We start from the raw sequence: 16,389 nt of genomic DNA on the forward strand, positions 1-16,389 counted from the left end.
TAATATTGTAGAGCACGTCTGTGTAAACTTTGAAAGTATTAACCTATGTTGTACTAACCAAGCGGATACCCTACCCCATCTGTAGTCCCTGCTGTGGATCCCAGCCACGCTCTGAGTACCACGGTTGGTGGCTCTGTCAGGACACCTCACTCTTCCGGACCCAGTGATTGGGCCTACCAAAAAAGCCGCAAACTTTTTTTTGTTGAATTGGTTGCAATTTATGCCAATTGTACTTGTCACTATAATTGCATATTGACTTTGAAATTTGAATGTGAAAACATGTATTTGTTTCTATTAGAGGTAAAACAGTAAGTCAGGTGGACAAAGTGTCCTGCTAAATGGGGACGTGTAGGACATCTCTAATAGCCCGGGAAATGATTTCCTTTTAAGTAAACGGTGAACAGGCACTTTAAGGGCGTAGTGGGTGTGAAGACACACGCCTGCAGGCAGCGCTGTGGAGCCTGAAGCAGAGGGAACTGAGTTGGAAGCCAGGTCTCTCACAGCTCTGACACCACCATCAGTATTCAAGAGGCAGCACCTCTCCCCCAAGACAAAACAAAAGTTAAGTTGTTGTGGTAAAATTTCAAAAGGCACACGCCCTTACACCCTTATCCCTGCGAGTTCCCGCTGGCCCGCTGTTTCTCTGTGGGATGCATTCACACTGTCCCCTGGCGGGTTGTTATCACGCCTGTCACCATCCATCGAGGTCAGGGGCTGTGGAGCCTCCCATGCCACACTAGCCCCAAGCGTTTTATAGTCTAGGGGGCTTCCTCGTCACAGATGCTGTTCACACTCCCAACTAACCAGTGAAATCATTACTCAGCAACCAGATTTATGTGTTAAGTTCTCAATCCGCAGTACAAACACACAATTAACTTACAACCAGTTAATAAGGATGTAAACTGCCCACCTAGCTAAGGTATGGTTGGGTCATCTAAACAACACAGAATCCTTAAGAACAGTCGTGACAACCTGTGTCTGTAGAGCTGCGAGCTGAGGACCAGTTACGAGTGCCTCCATGTTACTACTCTTACAGCTCTCCCGCCTCTGTCTCCACCCTTCCTTCTCATCCAGTGACAGGCCTTCCGTCCTGTACCTGCCTTCACCAGCAAATGACATCAACCTACACTGAGTCTTTAAATAAACGGAAGTCAGAAATCATAGCCTCTACATACAGGTTTGATCCACACCAGGAAGGGCTGAGAGCGGTGAAGATAGATATTCACGCTTATGTGTTTATGACGAAAGTGGCGGGCGTCATTTTCTATCCTTAATAACCTTAGAATTCTTTTTTTTTAAAGATTTATTTATTTATTATATATAACTACACTGTAGCTGTCTTCAGACACACCAGAAGAGGGCATCGGATCTCTTTACAGATGGTTGTGAGCCACCATGTGGTTGCTGGGAATTGAACTCATGACCTCTGGAAGAGCAGTCGGGTGCTCTTAACCGCTGAGCCATCTCTCCAGCCCAACCTTAGAATTCTTAATCAGCCAATTGCTATTTCTGAATTTACAGGGAAAGTTTTCTGTTTAGAATGAACCCAGACATCTTGGTGTGCCCGAGAGAAAGCCTAGCAACTTTTTTCTTTTTACTCCACTGTCTACAACAGTAATGGAGTCTTGTGTATTGACCCACTGGATAGTTCCAAAGTATGCGTGGCTTTTATATAATGAAAAAAGAAAGATCCTATCAAATGATGAAGACAGCCTTTCCTAAGCTAGATTAAGACAATAATTTCTGTATAACACATTCAAGTCTATACATGTCTTTTCAGTGAAACCGTTGTGTCCTGAAAAGATCACTTTAGTGCCCACATTACAGTGATTAGAATTGAGGGACAGTGGGGTCCCTCCCACCTCTGCCTTCCAATTACTGGGCTTGAAGGTGAATGGCATTGTCAATCCGGCTGGATTAACTTCAGAATTCTAAAGTGTCTTCTATGCCTTGCTTTTGTCCTGTGTGCAGTGGTGTTGAGCTCACACAGGACAAGAGTGTGTGTGTGTGTGTGTGTGTGTGTGTGTGTGTGTGTGTGTGTGTGTGTGTGTGTGGTGGGGGTTCACTGTAGGAGGTGCCCAGTCAGTGGCAGTGACCGAATCTTACCTGAGTGAGAGTCCAGCCTGTCCTGAAGTTGCTTTGCAAGCAAATCAGAGAAGTTAGATAACCAACATGGTGTGCACAAGTCCATGTCAAGACGTAGTCCAAGTGCAGTGTGCAGAGTGTTTGTGTGCAACCTCCTGCCTCCTGTGGAGAAGCATACATCTCCTAGGAAAGAAGGTATTGTAGGATGGGAGCGTCATGCAGCTCAGGAGCAAAGCTGTTGGCTTCAGATGGGCAGCCTTTCTCACATAAACTGGGCAGGCTTTGTGTCTCATAGAGATAATGAATGACAGGAGGAAGGAAAGTTCACTGAATTCACCTCCGACAAGTTATGGAAGGCTAACTCCTGTTCTTGACTTGCTGATTTCTGTACAGAGTTTGTACAGAAGCCTTTGGAGCAAGTCAGACCTTAAATGTTAACTAGAAACAGGCACCCCACTTGCAGTGGGGGAGAGAAGGGCTTAAGAGCTGCATGAAGGAATGCTCTTTCTGTTTTCTCAACTGAGGCCTTATTAAAACCTTGTCTTGCTCCTTCTGGCTGTATTTGCTCATCTGACCTGCTGGATTCAAAGAGCTCGGTAGCTGCCTGCACTGAGAAATTTAACCTGTGAGGACACAGAAAGCAGAAACTGGCTCTAGCCGGTGACGTCACACTGGACATCCCCTAGCCCCCCACCCCCACACCACTTATATATTCTGCATGAATTTTGCCAGTGAGACTTTGGGGAGATTTCTTTCTCTCTGTTTAAGGAAGACGTAGATGATGAAAATGTCACAGCATAATAATTGTGTTGCCAGTGAGCGTGAGTCAAGCTGTTCGTTTGGTTGTAGCAGTGCAGGTTAAAGAGCCGCGCCTGCTCCTGCTCCCTGTGTGTTTACTACTGTCTTCCCGATGGCATGAAGTGTCCTTCACTAAAAAATTCATGAGGATTATTGGCTTTCAGACAGAAGTACAATGTGTCTTCTAGTTACTGTCTAATAGACCACTTTGAGGCCATTATACAAAAGTAAACCTAAGAGCAAAGCATTTTGGGGAGGAAGAATTTTTAGCTTAAACATTTGTTTGCACGCTTACTCTCACGTGGTAGAGGGTCCGTCATGCAGAAGCAGCCATCTCCTTGGAGAGCAGTCGTAGCATGTGTTGTTTTCTTTAGTCCTGGCCACTACTGGCGCTGTCCTATGGAAGTCATTTTCTAATGCGGTTGTTGTGTGCCTAACTTGCTGTTTCTTTATAAAGTCAAATGCACGGTACGCTACTGTAAGGAGTCAGGTTAAACTGAGACTCAGCCTCCAAATGGGATGTCTTTCATCACGCATCAACTGAAGTGACTCTTGTAAATGCTTAAGCTAAGAGCTGTCACTGGGTACAGTGTGCAGTATGTGAGTGTGAACATGTAGGTAACTGTGACAGCCACAGTGCCGTTTAGGATGAGGTTAAAAAGGATTCCTATGCTCTAGTAAAAGCTGTAATGCTCCTTGCAGGAAAGCGATTCACCATCTCCCCACCTTAAACAACCTGAAATAGTGTGTCCGCCCTCTACGTGCCTGATGGGAGGAAAAGCATGTTTTATCTGTGTACATTCACCTCACATCAAGTACATGTCTAATTCTACTCCAGTCTGATTTGTGTATGTGATGCTGCTTTGTTTGTGTGAATCAAAAATATTCTTTACACAATCTGTATATTTACTACGTTAAGTTCATGTTTATTTAACTATTGGGGCAAAGTTGGAGTCTTAATAATGTTTGCCTGGGATAATTTTGATCAATGAACACTATTTGGAACCAGGTTATTTCCAAAATGTTTGTCCTCTCTTCTTTTCCCAGTATTCACAGGCAAAAGGTATGTTTTGTTCATTCAAACATTAGCTACTGTGTTTCCTAAGATGTATCAGAGAAGGCCCAAGGATTCTGAGTTTGTGTAATAAAACCATCCTCCTCCCCGGAACATGTAGATAGATCTCGAGGGAGGAACTGGTGGGAACTGAGAATCTGCTGTTTTCACATGACTCAGTAAACGGGCAAGCACAGTGAGTTTCTAAGCAGTGGGGTCTGCCTCAAAGAGCAGAGATGGAGAAATGGCACTTAGACAGGCAGGAGGGCTGAGAGTTCAAGTCTGTTGTGGGTATGGAGAATAGCCCTGTTTCAGAAAGCCAAGGGCTGGCACAGTTCTTCCTAGCACTCCCAAGGTCATGGGTTTGATCCCCATCCCTGAAAAGTTGGGCAGAATCAACCACTCTATGCACAGGTTTCATGGATTTCTTAAGTGAGACCAGAAAGACTGGAAAGACCTGGCAGTGCGGCACACACTGTGGAGGCAGAGGCAGGCCCAGCTCCAGGTTCAAGCCCAACCTCTGCAGATGGGATTCCAGAACAGCCAGGACTGCACAGAGATAATTGTCTGAGAGAGAGAGAGAGAGAGAGAGAGAGAGAGAGAGAGAGAGAGAGAGAGAGAGAGAGGGAGGGGCTGGCCCTCATGGAGAGGCCGTGATTAAAGGAATTGTTCCACCTCTCTCTGTGTGTGCATATCATCTGTGTACCAAGAAACTTACTTGCCTTGTGAATTCCATCTCAAAGTCAGGGACTTACTAGGGGGGCCAACTCTAAGACTTTTTCTTTTTAGAACTGGGAAGAGGCCTGGTGCTCTTCTTGCGTGTGGATTTAAGCAAGGGTGTTACCCTTTAACTGTGTTCAGCATATAGTAAATCTGACAGTTTTACAGGCCTTGTTTGGATGATAGCCTGGGCTGATAACAAATAAGTGCACATTATCACTGGATAATTCTGGATGATTAAGTAGCTCGAATGCCGTGGGGCTGTTTCCAAACACAGCCTCCTAGGTGAGATGGATGAGCTCCATGAACGAAGACTGTGCTCATTTGGAATTTGACATTTTATTTTGCTTTTTGTCATTTGCTTGACTGGGTATTGTTCACCCTCCCAGATATTGCTACTTGTAAAAGCTGAAGCTTACTGAATTTCGTGGCCGGCCGTATCTCTTCCTTCTTCTCCCAGGTCCGTTCAAGCTGATAGGGAGGATGGGAGGACAGGCCTTCAGTCACAGGGAGAACGCTGCCATTGTGTGCCTGTTGATAACAAGAGCAGCAAACAGAAACAACCGTCTGCAGGCTTGGCCTTCACAGCCCACCATCTGGCAAAAACTGCTTCGCCCTCAATCACTGTGATTATGGCAGCCACCTCAACTTTCATTTGTGTCCCAATCAGTTTCTGTGATTTACATCGACGTCTTCTTTCTGAGGGTGATATTCTTGAGAGCTTCAATTTTATGGAAATGTGGAAAACATGCAGAGATGCAAAATCTATTGGTTTATTCACTTGTGAACGGTGCCTACACGCTTTCCCATTTCACACTTTTGCCTTGGAAATTAATTTACAAAATACATTAAAACTCATCTCCATGTAGCTTTATTTTGCTTTTAGATATTCTGTAAGTCTACAGTTGATCTTACCCATCTGGGGCCTGTGTCACCTCTGCGCCACCACATGCTACAGGGGAAATGCTTGCCCTTGTGTCTCACATGGCGTGGGGAAATGCCAGGGCACCTCCTGTCGGAGCGACCCACCAAGCATGCTTGGACCCTTACTAGTGAGCCTCACTCAGTTCTCTAACTTACTGAAGAGCAGGTCACAGACTTATGTGCTTCAGGACAGCAGCTGTGTCTGGTAGCCTGCCACAGTGCTCCCTGCCTGCCCTCCTTGCTTTCTGAGGGCTAGGGTCCTTAGCCCCGCCTTCTCTACCCTGATGATTGGCAGTGATATGCATGGACCTCTGTGGCTTATTCCCAGTCAGCTGGAGCATGGTCAGGTGCCCTTCCCATCTCCATCACAGAGTGTGATGCAGGCTGGTGGAGTTGTCTGCTTAAGAGCTGTCACCCAGAAAGATTACCTGGAAAAAAATGATGTGTGGGCCAGACTCAAGTAAGGAAGCCATTGTGTTCAGTGAGTAGAAGAAACATTTATATGTTGTGAAAATTTGGTACTTAAGTAACTTTGGGAGAAAACAAATGATGTTTTAATGTACAAATGGAGTGTTTTAAGTGAATCTGGAGAAGGTCCAAGTAAGATACAGCAGTGTGTTCCAGGACTTTAAGCTGTTCCTGGGCCAGAGTGCACACTCTTGATCAGCTCTGCCCCTCAACCTCGGTTGTTGCAAGGTGCTTGTTGGCTGCTCTGTGAATTTAAAGGAGAATGGTGCTAGAGCCAGTGTTCAGTCCTAAGCTGACTCTCTGTGACCAGCAAGCACTTATTTTAGTTCTTAAGGTTTCAGACCTTTCTGGTAGTATGATTTTTAATATACATGGTGATAGTTATATAATTCTTATCTTAAATAAACTATCATTCACGCATACTGTTTTGGGGGGGTTGGTTTTGTTTGTTTGCTTTTGTTTTTACTATCTAGGAAGGGCTGAACTTTATTTTTTATGACATGTTGACAGATGATTCTAGAGAAAAATTACCTGATCATTTCTTGGAAGATTACTGGGTGTGAATGAAGTCTTGGGAATTATGATTCAGAAAGAATTAGGAAGAATGAATGTGTATAGCCTGTTGTCATTGCACCTCCTCTAGCGTCCTGGCTCTCCAGCCCTCTGTTAACTCATCCCACCCTCATGTCCGCCAGCATGGCGAGCGCTCTTGGATCTCAGTTCGGGGCAGCATCATAGCCCTCTAAGGCCTGTGTGTATGTCCGAGCATTGCCTGTCCCTGAATTCATCTCCATTCGCCTTGTTTCCGTCTGGAGCAGCAGTATTCTCTTTCTGTTCCCTGCCATGTCCGTCCAGAGTGACAGAAAGGCAGGCTTTGTATAGTGAAGCAGTGATCACTTTGTGCACAGAAGCCCTGTGTATCTTGAACCTTCTCGCATGGGCCTTTACTTGTAGTGCATGAAGAACGACTCACCCATGACAGGCAAGGCAGGAGGCAGCACGCTGTGGCCCTAAGTGTAGGAGCGACTGCCTCAGCAGTGACGTGCTAGTGAATAGCAAGAGTCCTCTCCCAAGAGGTCCCAGGCCTTGCCTCTGCTATGGATGTCAGTGGTGGGACTCCATTTTACAGAAAATCATTAATGTGCACGCAACAAGTTTAATTAAGGTCATGTGGCCAGCGAATTAGCCAAGCGAGGGCCTGAACATTGCTAGCCCGTGGCTACTCAGCAGTACAGATTTCATAGTCAGGCCTTAGGAGATAGCATAACCAAGTGAATAGTCACTGAGTACAGTACTTATTATCAGGCAGAAAGTAAGCCTAGGACAGGACCTTGGGACTTGGTTACATTGCTCCCACCCACAGGAAGCTCCGGCATCAGTTCTGATTGTACTTTCCATGTGACCTCCTAAACTGAATGTGCCATTGGTGCCACCTCCCTCTTGCTGATTCAGCATTTCTTCATTTTGACTCCCTAAAAACAATTGGTTCTGTAAAACATGTGACTCTCAAAAAAATAGAGAGGACAATTGGCCCTACTGCGCACTTGGATCAGAACGTTAGCCAGAGCGAGTGCCTGTGGAGGGAGTGCTGAGACCGAGGTCCGGGATAACATCCAAGGCAAGCGACTGCAGACAGTTGGACTGGTAGGTGGCCATGAGCCCCAGGTGCCACCATGGCGTTCCTTAGCCCACCTTGCTCTTGCTGCTCCTCCTGGTCTGTGCTGTCTTTCCCGGGCTCCCGGGCTGCTCCTGACCTCACCTTCTCACTAGCTTTCCCTGATCTTCCAGAGTAAAGGAGGGCAGCAGTCCTTCAGGATGAGGAGGGAGCTAGTGTTGGGTTTCTAGGAAAGACACACCACTGACCTTGGAGTTTGTGGGGCCAGGCTGGCTTCCTTTGCTGAGCATATGCTAAGCCCCTTTAGTAACTCATAAGTGAATTTCTCTGAGAACCTGTGAGAGGGCCTTTATCTCTTCTAGAACTGTCACTTTGCCCTTGCATACAAGTCACATAGTGGCCCCAGTGGTGTCCAGTGTGAGGACACTGGGTCGCTTTCTGTGTGTCCTTTTCAGTTTCTCACCAAAAACAATTCAGCAAGCAGGAGCTTTATCAGAGTCGTCTTCCTCCCACAGCCATGATTAGCATCTGGACTGCAAGAGAAGGGGGTCTAGCAGAATGTGAGAAAGGAAGCCACCTTGCTAGCTTAAGAATGAGGTGAACTGCCCCGAGAGGAAGCGGGAGGGAGGCAGAAGGACCTCCATTTTGGAGGCCTTGCTTTAGAGTCTGGTACAGGGCCACAGCAAGGGGGTCAGATCAACCTACCTGGCCAAATTTGGAACCCTTTATAAAAGTGTTCTGCGGGGCTGGGGATTTAGCTCAGTGGTAGAGCGCTTACCTAGGAAGCGCAAGGCCCTGGGTTCGGTCCCCAGCTCCGAAAAAAAAGAACCAAAAAAATAAATAAATAAAAGTGTTCCTGCCCACTGCCCCAGGCTGTCTGTCACTGTGAGCTACTGTAGCGCACAGAACACATTGGCCAACCCAAAACAGACTGGGAGGAGCCCCTTCAACAGCTCTCATTTTCATGGTGCAGGAGCCCCCTGGAAACCAGAGGCTGTAGCCAGGGCCAGGCAAGCGCTGGGTGTTGAGTCTCTGCCTAAAGGGCCTGGCCTCAGTGGGGCGGGGGGGGGGGGGGGGAGCGGCGGCGGGGGGGTTTTGTTCCTAATATTAACCTTTGCCCTCCCTTAGCCTTTAAGCAAGATCTGCAAGGGAAGAGGGGACTGATTTTTAATTTTACATTATCTGTGTGCATTTATCAAAACAGTGTGTTCAGAACTGCAATCAGGTGTTTGATTGAAGTCCTTACATGTGGGCAGAATGTTGTGACACTTTATTAGAACTCTTCATGCATTTTTCCCCACCCGTTTTCTGTTTTAGTTGCTGATATGTGTTCAAGATGAGTGGGATGGGAGAAAATACCTCTGACCCGTCCAGGGCAGAGACCAGAAAACGCAAGGAATGTCCGGACCAGCTCGGACCCAGGTGAGCGTATTGCTGGCCAGAGAACCGCCGTGTCTGTTAGGAGTCTGTGTACTTCTTTGTTGGTTTTGCACTGATTTTACCCTCAGTGTAAATATTTGTTTGGCTTTTTTCTCTAATTCAATTTTTATATATGTAACTGCTTAAATTTTGGATATGTGGATTATTTACAGAATTTATTCTTTTTAAAAGGAAATTCTCTCATATTTTCCTTTACTACCCTTGTGTCTTTTTACTTTTATAATCAGTTCATTGCCATAATCTTTGAGTTTCCACATTTTCTTTTAGGTCAGCGAACACTGTACAGGTACTTTTTTTTATGGCATGAAATGTTCAATCCAATTGTTTTTTTACTTAAAAATAAATTGTGGTTCTTCAGTGGATAAAACAAACAATTTTAAAACAAGTTGGCAACATCATAATGGCAGTTCTGCTCTCAGGAATGGCCTCATGGCAGTGTCTGTGTGTGCAGAAATCCAGAGGTGTGAGCTTACTCATTTGCATTTTGCATTCTTGCTTAGATTCATAAAAGGGCAGGAAAATTTTGCAGAGAACATTTTAAGATGGTCTGTGGCCTGGAACACAGTGCAACTGTGACAAACAATGAGGTTGATATTTTTAAAGGCCTCCTAAAATACTGGGGCACAGAGCCAGTTGTGGTAGTGTACCCTGAAGTCTGAGGCAGGAGGAATTTAAGACCAAGCTGGGCTGTATAGGACTTAGAGACCAGCCTAGCCTACATATATAATTAGATACTATCCCAAAAGATGTTATGAGAGAGAAAGGGCAAAGTTCAAAAGATGTTTATGGGCTGCTTTGCCCTTTATATTGAAAAAAGAGTTTGGAGAGGAGGAAGCATCTGCAGTTGTGTTGTGGGGTAACCAGGAAACCGGGATTGTTGCTACCTGCCTTGGTGGGTTAGAACCGGTGCACAAAGGAAACAAAGATGGAGGAGAGTTTGCTTTTCTGTTGCTGTGATGAGACACCACAACCAAAGCAGCTTCAGAAAGTGAGAGCTCATTTTGGCTTACAATTCCAAAGATGCGAGACCATCATGGCAGGGAGGCAGAGCAGCAAACAGAAGGTGTGGCTGAAGCAGCAGGAAGTAGAGAACAGACAGACACAGTTAGTGGCTCTCAAAGCCCACCCCCAGTGACATACTTCCTCCAGCAAGGCCACACCTCCTCAGCCTCTGCCTACTGTGCTGTGGAATGACTGAAGCCTTGGAGGCTTTTCTCATTTAAACCACCACAAAGAGAGGGCTTTTCCCATACTTTTGATATTTTCAAGCCTGTAAATGTTGTTGTTGTTGTTGTTGTTTTGGGTTTTTTTTGGTTTTGCTTTTTTGTCTTCCCAGATAGGGTTTCTCTTTGTAGCTCTTGCTGTCTCTTAGACCAGGCTGGCTTCAAACTCACGTAAAGGTGCACCTGCCTCTACCTCCCAATTGCCCAGATTAAAGGTGTGGGCTACCTCGCCCAGCACCTATAAATGATTTTTTTTTAATTCTTTTTTTTTTTTCTTTCTTTTTTCTTTTTTTTTTTCCGGAGCTGGGGACTGAACCCAGGGCCTTGCGCTTGCTAGGCAAGCGCTCTACCGCTGAGCTAAATTCCCAACCCCCTATAAATGATTTTTAAAGTTAAATAAAAACACTGCTTCTAGATTATGTGATTAAAAAAATATTAGGAAACGGGGACTGTGCATTAGAAAAAGTTACCAAGAGAAGTGGAGAAAGGTCGGAAAACCCACGGTTTAGGCTTTTCTTGCAGCACTGATCACCGGCCTATCTAACTCCCGTCTCCACACCCAGCCCTGCTACCTTTTGGCCCTCAGGTTCCCAAGGTCCACTTCTTGGTCCTCTCCACCTGCTGCTGAGTGCAAGATTTCCCTTCATGCTCTAGAGCCCCTGGCTGAGCAGTCTCTCTCCAGGGGCCCAGTTGTGGCAAGGAGGGAATCCCTTCCTTGTGGCCTCTCATGAGTCTTGTAACTCAGTCTCCTTTCTCACTGACTTGTCATTTCTCCCGGTCTAAGTGTAAAGCAGTGTTGGGGGGAGGTTGGGATGGGGGTGGGGGTGGGGAGGGTTGCACAGGGTCTGGGCTCCTAGAAGACCTTCTCTCAGCCTCCTCCTATCACTTTAATAAGGGAGAACACACGCAGAAGTGAGGACTAGAAGACACAGAACCTCCTCCCTGCCCTGCTGTAGTTCACTGGGCCAATGAATAAAAGTACAGAAAATTAAATACAAAAAATTGAATAATTCAGCTTCTTCCCCTGTTTTGGCATCATTTAATGAACTTCTGTGTATGAGCAAATAATTATATTATTTTCAACAGGAAATTTGGAGTTTTGTTATTTTATCATTTGTATGTGAGAAGATTTTTGCCAGTTTTTATATTTTTCTCCACTCATTGAAATTCAGTTGAACTCTGACCATTTGTCTGTAATTTGCCTGTCACTGGGGTGGACAGCTAACACAGAGCCCTGGGTCACTTGCACTTTTAGCTTGGGACTTTTTACCTTACCTGATTGGATCACAAATATTCTAAGGAAATCTTCAGGAATTATAAATATAAAATAAAAATCTAAAGATCTTATAAAGATTTGTTTTATTACCATTTTTTGATTACCAAAATAAAACAGAAAAGGGATTGAAACTCATGTTCCAATTAAAATCACCTAACTTTAACTCACCCTTTCAAACTTACCTTAAGTAGAAGCTGACTTTTCTTTTTGACATAACTCCTTACTGATTCTTTCAAGCCCTTCTCTGTGCGACAGTGAGGTCAGCGCTCACCCCTGCAAAGCTCTGTCTTAGGCACAGTGCCCCTTGCTACAGTGAGGCTGGAGATGAGCACATCCAGGAAGTAATCCCACAAAGGACAAAAGAGAATCACAGACTCGTCAGGATTTGAATGTTTGAAAACATGCGACCAACTACTGTCCCGGTCTTAAGTGCCTTATTGAGGAGGCCGCTTGTCTTCTGTGCTCACTTTTTTTTTTTTTTTTCCCTTTTCTTTTTTTCCCCGGAGCTGGGGACCGAACCCAGGGCCTTGCGCTTCCTAGGCAAGCGCTCTACCACTGAGCTAAATCCCCAACCCCTTCTGTGCTCACTTTTAAAGGAGTTCAGCAGTTGCTTTCAGATAAATAATAATGCCACATTCCTTCTTAGCCCCAAAAGGAGCACGGAGAAACGTAACCGCGAGCAGGAAAATAAGTACATAGAGGAACTCGCAGAGCTGATCTTTGCAAACTTTAATGATATCGACAACTTCAACTTCAAACCTGACAAATGTGCCATCTTAAAAGAAACTGTGAAACAGATCCGCCAGATCAAAGAGCAAGGTAAGAGGGCGGAGTGGGTCTGCGCTTGCGCGCGTCGAGTCCTCGAATCTGTTTCTTACCCCTAGATTATTGATGAAATGATGTCACATTACCAGATGAATGCAAGTATCACTTGCAGGAGTTACAAACAGGTTTTGTATAAAACCTAGCCATTTCCTCAAGACCAAGGAGATGGAGGCAAACCGCTGATTGATCTTTTCATCTGGTGAACCCCCCAGGTCCCCAGAGTTTCGGCTGGCATAATTACAAGTGAGAGGCTACTCTTCCAAGTAACCCCTGAAGGAGCAGGCAGAGGACATCCCCTGTTCAGTTAGCAAACTGGCCACGCTCTGGATTAACTTTCACACCCTGAATGATGGGGTCTTCAAAGGCTCTAATCGCCAGTAAAGATGCCTTTGTGAAATCAAAGATGTCATGTGATATGGTTTACCCCCACCCCATCCCCATCCTCGGAAATCATTTTAAGTTTCCCTCTTGATATTTTTGCCTACAGAAAACAAATTAAGAAAATAATATTTTTAAAAACATATTTGACTTTGTAGTGCCAAAACCAACCCGAGGCGTGTATGGGCAAGGCTCTGTCGCTTGGGGCCGGCGCATGCTCTGAAGTGTCCACATGGGGGTGGGCTGGCGCATGCTCTGAAGTGTCCACACGTGGGGCCGGCGCATGCTCTGAAGTGTCCACACGCTGCCTGCCTTCAGGGCCACGGATGATTATCTCCTGAAATACTTCTGATGAATCCTGCAATTTATATTTTTTTAAAATTGCCTTTTATATAATAGTTGAAAAACCAATTTCAGGAAAATAATATTTTTGTCTTTCTAGATCTTAGAGCCTCAAACTCTGTTTCCTCCAATGAATCATAAAATTTTACCCCTTAGCATCTAAGAACTTAAAAAATAAACAAAGAACATAAGCATTTCTAATATCAACCCATCCTCAAAAATGTCTTTAGTTTATCCATCAAAACTGTCTTACTGTAGATTTCAACAGCCAAGGAGTTTCTTTTCCCAGTGCCCATTAACCTCCCTCCCCCTGCCCCTTCGGGGTTTAATGGGTGCCTTTAATCTCGTCTTGCTAGGTTCTTTCTTTTTGATGTTAGCAGATGGATCAAACAATATTCCTAGAACTCGTAGAATTGCTACTTCAAGTGTACGGAGTGCAACGGAGTGTTTTTATCATAGTAGAAAATGTTAACCTGCTGGTTCAGGTCTCCAAGAAATTTGAATGGTTCCATTTTATGAGCATTTCTTGTTACAAGTTTTATGTTTAAAACAGTCATACACATATCTTCAACTACAATGAAGGTCTTGCACAACCTTGGTAAATCCCCCTTCCAAGCAGAAAACACGTTAAGATGTGTGGCTCTGGGCCTGTGCCATGCTTCTTTGCAGGGTTAATCATCAGGCACACACTACAGCCAGCCAGAAGCAGCGATAGAAACACCCTGCCATCTCACATTCCCAAAGCAGGACACGGCAATTTGAAAGGCAGTGGGTTTGGAAAAGAGAAGCAAAAGTTACACGTCAGATACACAAAAGTTAGTACCATGAACAGAAATATGCTTTTAAGTTCTCAAGTAATCTAATGCTTTAAGAATATTTCTACTTGAACAATTTTTAGTAATCACATCAAACAGAAGAGAGGATGCCCAGTGTCACGGAAGGGTCCTCTGAATCTGTGCAGTAGTCGTTTTTCCTCTCTGCAGTGACCACAAGTGCACAGTGGCTGAAGATGACCAGCCCACCTTTCCTCAGGCCAGAGAACTCTCTGGATGGAGCTGTTGAAGCCAAATAGCCAGCCAAGGCTCTAAAGTATCACAGAAGTCGAGGCCTTTCCTCTTGCTGTGTCTCCTCTGTCCTGAACTGCCCCCCACCAGTCAGCATAAAGAAAAGCCACCACCACCTCTGCACCATTCCCAGGCCTGCCTTGTATCTTAGTTGATCACACTGCCAGCCGAAATAAAATGGCTTGAGTTGTTGAGAAGAAAATGTCCACTGTAGACACTAAACTGTGTCTTTGGCTCAGAGAAGTCTAAAGACTACAGTGAATCCAGGAGAGCAGGGCTCATCTTAGAGGGCTGCTCCCAGCTGTGCACATCAGCTGTGCGCATCATGGACTTTGTCCCACACCTCTCTAAGCACCTTGTAAATTGAGGGAAATAGAAAGGAATGTTAAAAATGGAATATGCTTCAGGAAATTACCAGGTGTTTAAATTAATAACCATTGTTTCCAACACAAAACTTTATGAGGCTCACCTGTATTCAATGCTGTTCTCTGGCCAAATACTTGGGAGGCCGGGGCAGGAGGATCACCACAAGTTCAACGTCAAGCCTGGCTTACATGTATCCTAGGCTGGTCAGAGCTATATAATAAAACCCTGTCTGGAAGAAACAAACATGTAGGAGCAGACACCAGAGGCAGGCAGCCTGCAGGAATAAATAAAGCAGGGCCCTGAGATCAAAGGTTCAAGGCTAGTAATGTGATCACTGTTCCATTGGGAAGTCATTTGCCTTGATGATTTTCTGTGGCCACGTTCATGCAACTTTAGTGGTTTTTCTCTTTAACAAAGTTTGGAACTGGGTGATGAGCCCTCCTGTTCTGAGTGAATTCAGACAGTTTTCAGTAGCAGGTAATGCTTCCTCTTGGCTGCGTGCCTTGTCATGTACTTAGGTTTGATTCTCTACTTAATAACTCCAAACATGGAAAGCAGCAGTTTTACTGTTTTCCCCTCTTCCAGATGGGAAATCTGAGATAGGGGGCAGTTACATGGGGTGGAGTCCAGGCTCCCTGGCCTCAGAGCCAGCACAACAACCGGTACTAAGCACGACGCTTCTTTGTACTCTACTGTGGTGATGGCTAGAGCCTCTGCCTTCCTCCATAACTCAGAGTCGTGGGAAGCAGCAAATACCCACTTGCCTTAATTGGGGAACCGCTGTTGCTAGATTCCACAGAACACTAAGTCAAAGGAGAAATTCAGGTCTGTGCTTTTGGATTCTGTGTCCAATTTCATTCCATTTAGCAGAAAACAAATATTCAGTTTATGTTAAAAACTGTAATCAAAGTGTAAAAAAGTTGGCGGGTAGAGGGAGTTTTATAATTAACATTTCTGCTGTCCTGTTTAAAGTAATGTCTCCTGTTACTCTAAAGTAGTATCATACTGTCTTTTTTTTTTTAATTAAAGTGAGTTTATCAATTTAAAGTGAGTTTGAAAATGATATTAGTGTGCGGGCTTGGTAGTATAAGCAGGTAAGCCCAGCCTGTGGCAGAAGGACCAGCCGTCCATGCATTCATAAGGGATTTGAGGCCAGCCTGGGCTATGTGAGACCATATCTTTAAAGAAAAGAATCACTGGAATGCATTTTGTTGCATTGCATTTGGATTTCTCAGTTTCAGACTTTTGTCTAAAGTTGAACAGAGATGACGGGCACATCAAATGTTCAAGAACACATCTCAAAGAATATGTTGATATCCATGCCATCTAAACTTTGTTAGTTATTCCAGTGATAACATATGTGGTGTTATGAATTTATCTGATAGGATAGCATCACAGAGTGAAGAAGGATCTGGAAGTGGGAAGGGCAGTAGGTTGGTGGAGCCAGCAAACTTCAGCCCAGTGTAGTGGTGAGGTCTTTAATCCCAGCACTCTCTAGCCAAAGGCCAGTGGATGTCTAAGTTTGAGGCCAGCCTGGTCCATGTAGTAATTTCTAGGATAAGTAAGGCTCTGTCTCAAAAATTTTTTAATTATGCAAGTCATTCATTAAGCAGAGCAGTCATTAGTAACCATATGGATGTGGAAGCTGGCACAAGAAGCAAAGGTTAAAAAAAAATGAGAGGCTATGCCTCTGCCTACGTGGCTGACATCCTGTCTAGTGGTGACTACTATACCCTTCTCCCGACCCTGAGGTGTGTGTGGCATAGTTAAAGTCCACTGTGGGGAAAGTATCCCTGCCACAGGACTGGGAC

General features: G+C 44.9%; 1 protein-coding gene across 10 annotated transcripts in view; it reads left to right on the plus strand.

The window, feature by feature from the left end:
• Ncoa2 (nuclear receptor coactivator 2) overlaps positions 1-16,389 on the plus strand; it is a 234,065-nt gene that overhangs the window by 143,334 nt on the left and 74,342 nt on the right. For 8 of the 10 annotated variants that reach the window (XM_006237744.5, XM_039110853.2, XM_039110852.2 and 5 more), the window contains 2 exons: positions 8,982-9,086; positions 12,250-12,422. In XM_006237744.5, the coding sequence (XP_006237806.1) occupies positions 9,001-9,086; positions 12,250-12,422 (259 nt within the window). In that variant the 5' untranslated portion in view covers positions 8,982-9,000. 10 annotated transcript variants of the gene reach the window in all.

This window comes from Rattus norvegicus, chromosome 5 (genome assembly GCF_036323735.1).
Source record: "Rattus norvegicus strain BN/NHsdMcwi chromosome 5, GRCr8, whole genome shotgun sequence".
In the NCBI taxonomy this organism is placed as follows: domain Eukaryota; kingdom Metazoa; phylum Chordata; class Mammalia; order Rodentia; family Muridae; genus Rattus; species Rattus norvegicus.